The sequence below is a fragment of the Ixodes scapularis genome, unplaced genomic scaffold, assembly GCF_016920785.2.
Source record: "Ixodes scapularis isolate PalLabHiFi unplaced genomic scaffold, ASM1692078v2 PGA_scaffold10__122_contigs__length_95168666, whole genome shotgun sequence".
Taxonomy (NCBI): domain Eukaryota; kingdom Metazoa; phylum Arthropoda; class Arachnida; order Ixodida; family Ixodidae; genus Ixodes; species Ixodes scapularis.
Genome location: NW_024609836.1, coordinates 81654446 through 81667011, shown reverse-complemented (window position 1 = coordinate 81667011; position 12566 = coordinate 81654446). Strand labels below are relative to the sequence as shown.

General features: G+C 45.5%; 1 protein-coding gene across 1 annotated transcript; it reads left to right on the top strand.

The window, feature by feature from the left end:
- The first annotated feature begins 9455 nt into the window (after positions 1-9455).
- On the top strand, positions 9456-11052 carry LOC8041770 (progestin and adipoQ receptor family member 3-like). The gene has a single exon (XM_029982506.4). The coding sequence runs from the start codon at positions 9481-9483 to the stop codon at positions 10285-10287; it is 807 nt and encodes a 268-aa protein (XP_029838366.1). The 5' UTR covers positions 9456-9480; the 3' UTR covers positions 10288-11052.
- Positions 11053-12566: the final 1514 nt, after the last annotated feature.

The window sequence follows — 12566 nt, the reverse complement described above, 5'->3', positions numbered from 1 at the left end:
GAGGCTCCAAAGTCGGGCAGAACCACTAGATAGCATAACCCACGTCTCATGAATCAGAATTCAACCAATGCACGCAGATGTATTGCCGAATGTAAGGTTTTAGTCAATTCTGAACCAAACTGGTACGCTGCAGTGGAACACCAAGATTTCCTATCGTGTATATTGTGCAAAACAGTCTAAAGCTGCTGCCGTGCCGGTTCGTCCTTGACACGGGTGCTGAGAAAAAGATGGCCGCTTGCAATCCCCCCCTCCCCCTCCCCCTCCCCCCCCCCCCCCCCCCCCCCCGCTTTGACACGGTGACTATACCATTGTCTTTCTCGTCTCTCCACAGGATCCAACAGTACCAAGAGTACCGACAGGGACGGTAATGGACCGGATCCAACAGTACCGACTGGGAAGGGTAACGGACCGTCTGGCTAAAGAGGAGTTCATCCGAAAGAAGCCTGTCCCACATTAGTGCCCAGGGGCCAGCGCGATGCGGTACCACTTTGAGGGAATGTTTTATTGTTTTTTTACCGGGAAGCGGTACTGGCTTTCCATGAGAGAGTGCCACTAGAGATGTATATGCTCGTAAGGTTGACCGCATTGTATAGAAAGCACCAAACCATCTCGTGTATTAGGAGGTTGTGTACGATGTTTGTATTGTCCGGTATACGTATTATTGTCTGCGATTCATGATCGTTGCTGTTTGAAGACCGATGTGCCCTTGTTTGCTAAATGTTACGTTTTCTTCCCCTGGCGAGTAAGTACGCCAATTTCGCGTCAATACGCGGATATGGTTTTGTTCTCTAGCCTGACGTGTCTTCGACTCTTGCAGATTTCTGCGATGGTAAGTAATAGCTAAGCTCGTGAAGCTGATTGGCTTTCCTCCTTCCTGGGGCTTCGTACACGACGGTAAAGCATAATACTCGACGTTGACCTGACAACAAAAAAGTATGTAAGCAAAGATTACAAAAAAAAAAAGTGTCCTCTTCGTGATATGATCAGGTCCATACCTTAAAAAAATTGTATGCAAATTGCGGGGTAATTATTTTGCATAAGTGGAACGTTCCAGCATCACGTGCCATTAGGTCACGTGATATCGTTTTCCTCGCTCAATTTAGCCGAGAAACTGAATAGATATATAGATCACGTGACGTTAATTTTACCACTAAATTTAGGGAAACTAAATTGCCGTATAGGTCACGACATCAGGTCACGTGATGTCTATTTCCCCGCTAAATGTAGCGGGTGAACTGAGTATGTGTGTAGGTTACGGGACTTTAATCTTCCCGCTAAATTTAGCGCAAAAATTGACGTCGTCTGACCTGATGTAAAATGACCTATACACCAATTCAACTTCCCCGATAAATTTAGCGGAGAAACTGAATTGGTGTGTGCGTCTGTAAGCTCCCATAGTGCAACACTGCGCGTTGCATTGTGGGACGTCGAGGGCCATGGCTTCATGAAACGCGATTTCACGAAATCCGGAGAAACTAGCCAGAGAACGTTTCACGTTAAACGAGAATCTGTAGACTACTCGACTCGTCCAGTGACGATATCAATCAGTCCTTACCATCTTCGAGCGGTATCAGATCCAAAAAAAATCACAAGTCATCGCAGGTTATTAGAAAGTGCTTGCAATATAGGTCAAGCTATTGAAAAATATAAGGTTTCTACGTTACTGCAGATAACTGATTTACAAATAAAGCCACTCGGAGCCGGCCACCACCTCTATAATCCGCTAAACCTTGAGCTGATAGTATGATAGAAGCTAGGGACTCGTTAAACTAGCCATACATCTATCCTTCGGCACGTGGTCCTGCCCATCCCCCCATGAAGAGGGCAGGGTCAGACAACGAAAAGGAGACGGTCGATTGTACCGTTTAGCGCGTCGGTCCCATCGCACTTACAGCTTACCATACCAAGGAGAAACACTGCATCCATGACCTTGTCAACGTAATGAATACAAGAACCCCAGACATTTTTTTTAACCTTAGAGAGTGGGGATACCGAAGGACAGGACAGCACGAATCTTCAAACACAACATAAAAAAACAGGACAACAAATTTTTTTACTAGATTAAAAGAAGACACTGATAGCAATGTTTATGTCACGGCCGCCCAAGTCGGGATACACGTGTCAAAAGAGGGTACACATCAGCCCCCAAAGAGATGGTAGATACTTATGAGACCAGCTGAGAACAGTCATTATGCTTTCACTTGATCTTATACATATCTCGGTGACTTATACCACCTCCTAATGGAAATTTTTCGAGTAACAATCGCCCTCTGGGGAGTTGTATGCGAACCACAAATAAAGGGCTGTCCAACGTGACTCCTCCCGTCGAAACGCGTTGGCATCGTGCCGTTGTATCGGTTTTCAGTGCTTTTTATACTTCTGATACTAAAAAACGAAGAGTCAAATTAGACTAAATACGAGCGAAGATAGATGCTGACAATGTTGGTCGCGTGGGACGGTGCCCTGCGAAAATGGCGACAGCGGGAGTGTGCGCATGCTCCGAAGCTTACTGGAAAAAGGTCCATTGCGGAGGCCAGGATCGGGGGTTGATGTGTACCCTCTTTAGATACGTGTATCCCGATGTGGGTACGCGTGACGTCAACATTGTCAACTCTTTCTTAGTTTGGTCTGTTTGGGTTCCCTCAGCTGTGTTTGGAGATTCGTGTTGTCCTGCCCTTCTGTTTCCCCACTTTCCAGGGTTAAAAAGAAGTCAGTTTTTAACCAGCTCACATGCATCCTTGCATTAACTCCATCGAGCTTGAGACGCGATCTTAGGAGTCCATCCACACAAACAAATGATGCAGCCGAGAAAGGGATGAAATGCTTAGTTATGTATAATTTTGCTTCCTTTGAATATATATGTCGATCTCCGAATACTGCAGGTTTTTCAGCGATGCGATGGAGTTTTGGCCCCTCCTGGCTTGCAGTCTATCCACCTGCAGGACACTGGCATCCCGCTTCTTTCTGCTTATAAAATAAACACTGTACATATTCTTATCTTGTCTTTACAGCAACCCGAAGAGTAATGGATATTTTCGTGATGATTATGTCTCCGCAAGTGCTTGTTTGCGCAGGTTGAAGATTTTCCTGGTGGGAAATGAGTCCTGAGGTGATAAACGTATTTCAAAACTCGAAGCGCCTCGTCGCGGTGTAATGCCATATCATGCATTGTGGGAATCACTGGACAGCAATATCCATACGCGCTCTGCTCCTGGCCCGCAGGTTCCCGGAATGCAACGAGCGCGGTGACGGATTTATAGAAGTATAGACGCTTTACACACACGCCAAATTACAGCCGCCATTGCTGAACTTCTCTTGTCTTACCGAGATGCCGAGCAACTGAAACGGTCGTTGACGATCCTCTACAAAGGCCGATGCTTTAGAAAAGGACACGGTTGAATCTAATATGGCAATAACCTGGCCTGCTATGATAATGATGAAGTGAAATAAACGAAATAAGAGGAAGCAAAAACTGAAGGTCAGTTATGGCGGCGTCCATGCACAGCTGCTGCAAAGGGTCTATACGCTCCTGTGAAAGGTCATAATATGAGTCCTTGCAAGCACTTATGTGGTCGAGAATCAGGCATTTTGCGTATATGTTCGCAAGGGATTTGCGTTGCTAGCGGAGCTTGTGCAGTCACGTTGAGTACGGATTGAGCACGCGCTCACAGGCTCGCTCTATGCATGCACGATGTACGAGTAATCAAGTGTGGTAAGCATCGTTTTCGCCCACAATGTGCGAGGAAACGAAAGCGATAGCTGTAGCAATAACGATAGTGTAACTGGCACGCCCTACGCGCGAAACGAGTGTACAGACAATAGTAACACCATGAAAATATCTTAGAAGTTGAGTTATTTAGGAAGTAATGAGTTTAGGAGAACCGCTGTGACGAAGGCACGCAGTCAAAGTGTGAGATTGCCGTCTGGATGGTGGAACCACCCGGCCAATTCAAAACACAAAGCTCACTTTAGCCCACCATGAAAATGTGATTTTCACATTTTCAGCAGCACCAAAACCCCTTTGCATCAGGGCAGCCGCTCGCAGGAGAACATCTCAGGCGCGACGTTCCCTTGGGATATAGGACGCAAGCTGCCGCCCAATAAAAAAGTAAAACACATTTTAACCCCCTATAGGAATATTAAATGTGAAAGTTCTTGCTAGATGACGCAAGTTACCACTCAGCTTCAAAGCAACGCCCTCCACAAAAATGTAAAAATGTGAGCGCCCCTGTTAGGTGGCGCGAGCCGCCACCTATTCTAAAAATTAAATATTAATTTATTCTTTTATAAATATGCAAAACTGTGAGAATGAATGGTAGATGGCGCATGCTGCAGCCCCACTCAAAAAACAGAGCTAACTTTAGTTCTCTATTTGATCAGTGGAATAACATGTCGCAATCCTGATGGTGGTGTTACAGTGGTAGCGGTGTAATAACGGATACAGTAAAGGCCGACGTCTGTTCGCTTGCCTCCTCCAACGCCATACCCCTCTCTCAAGAGCCAGAGTGGCGTCGGAAACCTCAAGAGCCTCAGGTCGGAATGCCCAGGGAACGGAACTAGATGCATGGGATGCCAGCGACACCGACGCCCGTTCGTTAATGATTTCACTTCTACGATCAACCAAGAGGTTCGCGACAGGGGTTCACCTAAACTTATCTAGAAGCACCGCGGGTGCTTTTCGGTGCATAGGTGCAGAATTAGACTGTCGTATTTCCCGGATTCGTCTTAGGAAATTATCTTTGGTGCATTTTGCGTCTTTGTTTTTTGTAAGTATGGGATGCTGTAGTTCCGCTTGATTCGTTGGCTTGGATATTGGAATTGGCCCCCAGCTTGTGTCAATATGCATATGCGGAGTTGTTAAAGAGCCTCTGACACGGCAAAAAAAAAATTTCTTTTTTATGCTAGGCGTTGAAATGGCATGTCAGGACATTACAAAAAAAATTGTTTCACTATAGAGGTGCGTAGTTTTTTTAATAAAATAGGAATACGAGGCCCAATTCAAAGTTCCCGCCAGTACACTGTGACGTGACAGTGTATCCAAGGCGCAAGGTGTCGGGGCTGTCAGAAGGGAGGCATCGCCGGAAGTCACGTGAGTTGTATCCCTCCTCGTGCTTACCGCGAGCGCGTGTAATATTTTTTAAATATTTTTGTTATTCTCCGCACCTCCACGAGCGATCCAAGCAGACAAGGTTTATTTTATTTGCTTTTCATCGCTTAATGTTGCTGTAAAGGTAGAAGAAGAGGAGTCAGTGAATTTGACGTGATAAACTACAATGCCTAGAAGGTGCTGTGTGAGGGACTGTCCCGGTATTTCACTGCAACTGAAGAAAAGATCACACTGCATGCATTTCCGAGAGACGGCAGGCATCTTCAGCCTGGAGAGAATACGATGATTCGACGACCTCGGTGTCCGAATCTTCAGCAATGCAATTGGGCGTGTCGTACGCAAGCAATCGTAATTTCTGCGAGCGTTCTAAATTTTTTTTCAAAAGTTTCTTTTGTGCACAGTATAGCTCTGTATTATCGGACTGACGGCATGTGCTTGTACACTGGCTTGTACTCGCAATGCTTTCATCATTGACCTCCATCACGCCGATCTACTGACTCTTCGTCCTCAACTTTTACAGCACGCAAACTAACCAACGGTGCAGCGATAAAAAGCTAGTGGAGCTGAAACTTCGTTTTCTACAATCGCTCGTACAAAGAGCAGAACAAAAAAAAAAAATGTCTTAGGCAGGGTCCATAGAAATCATACATACTAACTTAAAATGTCTTAGGCACGGTCGCGGAAAGCACGAGGAGTGAAACACGCGTGGCTTCCTGCGAACCCACTTTTAGTGACGTATTTCGATGCCTCCCTTCTGACCGCCCCGACACCTTGCGGTGCACTGTTACGTCACAGTGCACTGGCGGGAACTTTGAATTGGGCCTCCTATTTATATTTTTATAAAAAAAACTACGCACCTCTATAGTGAAAAATTTTTTTTGTAATGTCCTGACATGACATTTTAACGCCTAGCATGAAAAAAAAAATCTTTTTTTGGCGTGTCAGAGGCCCTTTAATGCAGTTTTGACGCGCCGACCGTACAAATTATACAAATGGTCAGACTTCACTAAATAACGGCACTTTCGACGCACTCAGCGCCTGCAAGTTTTTTTCTGTCACTTTTTGACACCCAATTTATGCTGATAAGAAGGACCGAGGTTTTTCTTTTGTATTGTGTCCATCCAGAAGTCTAGGGAGCGGAATTCTAGAGGGTACTGTATACAGTCTAAGTCAATACTTGAAAGTAAACATATTCGACAGATATCTGCCTAGTTGGGTGAGAGTTAAAGTCTGAAAATGTATCTCCAACCAAAAATTGAAAAGCAACCCGTCGTTTCAAAACACACATGGTTTCTTTTTCAGGGGTGACTGAAGGCACGCGGACACAGCAGCAGCTCCCAACCTCTTCGTCTTCAAAAAAGAAAAGAAAAGAAAGAGAAAAAGAAAAATTAAAAAGGAGAAGTTAGGAAATTGACAAAACGTAAAATAACTTGTTAGTTATGAAGATGGTCGTCTCTTCATTCAATATGACAATGCAACGGCCGTCTCTTCCAAAAATGGTCGCGGCTGTGGAGGACGGAATTATGCACTTAGACCCGAGCATCCGGGATGGAGTGCGGCTTAAAGCGGTGGGCATCCTGTCCAAGCTCCCACAACGGCAACGACACAACCTGCCGGCGGAAGAAGTTACAGCGCTTCGCAAACTTCGCGAAGATACGGAGATTGTGCTTCTGCCGGCTGACAAAGGGAAGTTGACCGTCGTCCTGGACCGGGAGGTATACGAGGAAAAGGTACGGGATCTTCTTGGCAGCCATGCATATGTAAAGCTCAAGAAAGATCCGACGCCGCAGGTTCAGAGGAACTTGAACAAAATCCTGGCAGAGATTTTCAAGAAATACCCTGAGTCAAAGAGCCTTTACTTGCGACTTATTGCAGGAATGGCTCCCCTTACAAAAAAATGAACTGACTTTCAATTGAAAGTGTAAAGGACTCACTCAATAGACCTCATTCAGTCTCAATTGAAACTTAATTGACTTTTTCTATTGAGTCGCTATTGATCCGTCCCAGACTATTGGCCACTGAGTCTTAATTGAATTTCTAGCAATTGCATTTCAATTGAATTTTGGCAATAGTGTTTCAATAGAACTTTTGCTATTGAGTTTTAATAAAAATATTGCAATTGACTTTCAATTGAATAATTGCAACGTGCTTCAATGGAATTTATTGCAACTGCATTTAAAAAAATTGCTCTGGTTGAGAATTTTTTTTCACAATTCTTTAAAGCATGCAACATGAAGGAAACAAAGCACATAGAGGAAACGAACACAAACATCGTAACTAAGCACTCACAACCCACTAATCGTACTCCCTTGACTACCCCACCGCCTTATATACCCTACATAAGAAAGGTATTCATTTGGCCGGTGACCACCTCAGCATCTACTAAGGTTCCCAGTTTCCTATTTCCTCCTTGAAAGTCTCATAGATGATACACAGTGTTTCGACGTCATTGGACTCTATCCCTTAATAGAAAAACATTGGTACAAGCAATAATCGTTCGGTGCACACGGGTGCAGTAATCCACAAACGACCAAACTCAATTGCATTCCTAATGAGTAAATTCAATGGAATCGATATTGACTTTCTTATGACCAAACTCAATTTCATTCCTAATGAGTAAATTCAATAGGATCGATATTAAGTTTATTATGACCAAACTCAATTGCATTCCTAGTGAGTAAAGTCAATAGAATCGATATTGAGTTTTTTATGAGCAGTCTCAATTGCATTCCTAATGAGTAAATTCAATAGAATCTAAATTGAGTTTCTTATGACCAAACTCAATCGCATTCTCATTGAGTAAATTCAATGGAATTGATATTGAGTTTCTAACGATCAAACTCAATTGCATTCCTAGTGAGTAAAGTCAATAGAATCGATATTGAGTTTCTCATGATCAGTCTCAATTGCATTCCTATTGAGTTAATTCAATAGAATCGAAATTGAGTTTCTTAGGACCAAACTCAATCGCATTCCTATTGAGTAAATTCAATAGAATTGATATTGAGTTTCTAATGATCGAACTCAATTGCATTCCTAGTGAGTAAAGTCAATAGAATCGATATTGAGTTTCTTATGATCAGTCTCAATTGCATTCCTATGAGTAAATTCAATGGAATCAAAATTGAGTTTCTAATGGTCAAACTCATTAGACATTGAGTTTATATCGAGTTTCAATTGACTCTATAGGAACACAATAGAAAGTCAATTGAAACTCATTGATCATTTTTGTAAGGGTCCGCTCCAGGTTTTTATGGCCTTCCAAAGATCCACAAACCCAACGTGCCTCTACGACCTATTGTGGACTTTACAACGTCACCGCTTCGGGCGCTATCCAATTATCTTCACCGGACTTTGGCTCCCCTCGTCGGAAACACGTCGACCCATGTAGAAAATGCTGGTCACTTCGTGGAACGCGCCTCGCAAATACATCTCAGCAACGCTGACACCATGGTGACTTTCGACGTGGTGTCCCTCTTCACAAGTGTCCCAGTTTCCCTTTCAGTTGCTGCAGGCTAGAGAACGTACAAGTAAACACACGCAAACTAAAAGCGAAAGACCATGGTGCCTGGACTGCGGTTGATTTGTTTAGTCAATGATAACACGCACACAGTAAGATTATGAATGCCGCCTCGCTTTAATTTTGTCTTAGCTTCACTGACCAGCTGGGTAGAGTTCGCTGCGCTCGGACTTAATTAAGATGAAGAAAATTACGGGGTGAGAGAATATTGTACCGAATCGAATAGCCATATTATCCCTAAATTAAAAAAAAAAAGTCAAAAGAGCACTCATATGGCGACTTCCTCTTCCAGAATAAAAGTTCGAAATGAGATTCAAACCATTCCTTGCCCCCCCCCCCCCCCCCCCCTTTCTCAAATGTATACACGTTTGAAGCGTACTTGAACTAGTCAAAACTCTGGTTGACGCGTTGTCAACGTTGGGCTCTTCGCGAACAATGCATGGCTAAACCCCACGCCCTCCTTTTTACAACTCTGCATTCTATTGATTGCAAGCGCGAAACAATTAGCACGCCAAGATACTTCTTTTTGAAACGTTACTTTTTATCTATTTGCATGAAATTGAAATGAGCCACCAAGTCGTTTGAACTATGGTCATCTGAAATGGCGACATGGGAAGGGGTGATGGGACATAGAGGACAAGCCATATGTCAAAGGGAAGGCTCGCTACCCGCATGAAGGCAATCAGCGAGTCGAAAAGGTGTTTCCTGTGTTCAGGTAGCTTTGTGCACGCCGAGATTCAAAAAACATATCTGAAAACCAAGCCCCACCTGCCGGTTTGCGCGCCAAGCAAAGTATCGAGCGTGCTCCAGAGTTGCTGCCGCGTTCCGCCGAGCGGCGCCGTCGGTCTCCAACATGGCGATCGCGCAGGATTTCTCCCACGTAAGCGGTTACGACGAGGCGCCGGCGTTCCTGCGCCAGAACCCCTTCATCCGAGGAGGCTACCGCGTCTTCTACACTCCCAAGCAATGCCTGCGGAGCCTGTTCGAATGGAACAACGAAACCCTGAACATCTGGACCCACCTGGCTGGTATGGTCCTCTTCAGCGGCGTTCTAGTGCACGACGTGAGCACCCGTCTCCCGATAGCCCAGGCCAGCGCGACGGACTCACTCATCTTGGTGTCCACGTGCTGTGCCTACATCACCACGCTGTCCCTGTCCGTCCTTTACCACACGTTCAACTGCCAGTCGCGGCGGGCGTACGAGCGTCTACTGCAGTACGACATCGCGGGTGTCAGTCTGAGCCTCTGGGCAACCTTCGCGTCGGGCGTCTTTCTGGCATTCGACAACTACCCGTCGCTGAGAGTCATCTACATCCTCTTGGAAGGCGTCCTTCTGGTGCTCGCCATCGCAAAGAAAGGGCAGTACCCCACCAAGCTTCTCGTTGGCCTCGCTGCGTTTGGCGTAGTGCCAACCATTCACTGGGTGTACCTGGCGCCGTCGAACATGCCCGTCATCTGTCCAAGGGTGCTGTTGCTGTTCATGAGCGCTGCGGCGTCTTTTCTGGTTTTAGAGTGCCGGTTTCCCGAGCGCGCCTGGCCCGGACGCCACGACATCGTCGGCGCTAGTCACCAGATCTGGCACGTCCTGGTGGTCTTGATGACACTCTGGTGGCACGAGACTGCCTTTGAGTTTATCCGTTGCAAGACCGGACTCTGCTAAGTCGCATTAGTGGCCGGTGGTCGATACTCCCCGTTTCGAGGTGAATCCGACGCCGGAGAAAATACTACCGTCCGATGACGCCAATCAAGCAGCCCCAAAAAGTGCATCGTCATGGCGCGCATCATCTTCGTGCGTTTGGTATCACCGACCAAATCAATGACGCGCAGTGAATGCGCATCGATCATGCGCTTTATTCTGTGCGGGATTATTTTAGTCGTTTATATGCGGAGCGTAAGTTCATCTGCTTCTTTTGCAGAAGTTGTGGTGACGTCAGAATGCCGAGCTCTGATTGGGTCTGATGGAAGGATAGTGGGTAGGCCTCAAAGCAAGCTGCCTTAACGTCTACCCACAATCCTTCAATCAGAGTCATTCAGTACTCGGCGTTCTGGCGTCACCACAACCCCTGCAAAACAAGCAGACAAACTTGCGCTCCACATAGCAAACCCACAAAGCTAATGAGCGCTATGACGATGCACTTTTTGCACAACATGATTGGCTCCATCGGTACCTCTGGTCGGCTACAGTGAAACGGAGTATGGACACCTTTTTGCGTAGTTCTCAAATTTCGAAACACGAATTCGCTTTCTTGTAAGTATAAGTTATAAATCTTCACTTCGAAAAGAAAAGAAGAAAGTAATGGAAGGCATTTGCCTATTTTTGCGTCTTTTAGTTGCTCTTCAGCTCGACTTTCCAATAGCAGAGCACACTGAGAGAACCTAGTTGTAAAATATGTCTCGAAAATAAAACGTTAAGGATTCTTGCAGCAGGAGAGGCGACGTGTGTGGGTCCTATTATGTGGCACGAGACAGCACGCAGACCGCGAGTGTCGTTAGGGCTGCGCACGCAGTTCCGTACATGGAACTAAAGTGGAAGTTGTAAGGTTTGACTACAATATGAATCCCCAAAATTTCGTTTTTCCGCCTTTATTGAAAATGTAATAAAACAGACTATAGTTTCATTATACCTCAGGTTTCAAAAACCGGCATGGCCAACACCACCCATAATACAAAGTATTTACGCAGGTTACTCTAATATCACCGGATCATGGAAAAGTAGCGCCAAGCTCCTCGTATGGTAGCCATTTTAGTTCAGGGAATGAGCAGTTTCTTCTTGACATATCCATCCGTGGTGCGCAGATCTAATTTAGCTGGTGACGGGCAGGTTCATAGAGACGTTTCTTGAATACCGAGATTCTATTATCCACACACCGGCAAAGCAAGCGCACATGTTAGCACCGCCACCATATGCGGCGTCGGTGCTTGGCATCATTAAAGAATAATCTTCCTGTCTTTAAATACGTAACAACAGCAATTCTCTTGTAAAATATATGTGGAGTGGAGATAAGCATGATTGCTAAGTGGACAGAGCCATTGGCGAGAAACGCGTTCAGTACGACGATGCTCCATGGCGATGTTGGTGTGAATGGTTCAGAACGACCATTTCAAAGCTTCGAAGATTTAAGTGGACCGTAAGGGCGGTTGCCATGGCAACTGAGACCGATCAGCCAATCGCCTTTCGAGACTTCGTCGTCTGTATGCTGTTTGTGTCCGGCTAGCAGGCAGGGCAGGCGATAGCGCAACTTTCCCAGGATCTAGTGACTTTAGATTACTAGATACCTCCAACTAACCTCACACTCGGATGGCACCAACTCAGCAATGGCGTCCGACGCCGTGTCCTGCGACGCATTAACTGGACACGAGGCCCAGCAGAAAACTAACGCAACATTTGTGTCCATTACTCCTGCGCTCGATCTCACTGGAATGACGTCGCCACGCTATAGTGCACGAATATCGATCGTTCTAAGTTGTGTTGGCAGGGAGCCAGGTGGGAGCAAATGAGATAATGAACCTACATCTGATATCATTGATACGTTTATATCCCATAGATTCACCTGAGCTCACTATATACTTGGTTTCACCTGAAGTCCAGACGTTGCCGACTCTACGAGCAGGTGAGGCCAATGAGAAAACGCCAAATGCGCACGATCGTGGTGTTCGTGTTCAATCATCGCTGAACCGATCGTAAGCAGAAAAAGGCCCAGTGATTTTCGCTTTTAACGATGCTTGATTGGTTCCATTGATTCAATTGAGTGCATGACTCATGTAACATTTATGTAGCCGGTAACTCCCCCTCCCCCCTTTGTTTGGTATATCTAACTTCCTTCCCCTCTCTGCTTAAGAGGCACTGTAAACCTTTACCTTTCGGTACGGGCGTAACGCCTGATCACAGTGACCCAACTCTCCAGAAAGAAAGAAACAAATAAACATTACCTTCTATTA

Excerpts from the sequence above, each read along its gene's own strand:
- LOC8041770 (XM_029982506.4), top strand. The coding sequence starts at position 9,481 with ATGGCGATCGCGCAGGATTTCTCCCACGTAAGCGGTTACGACGAGGCG.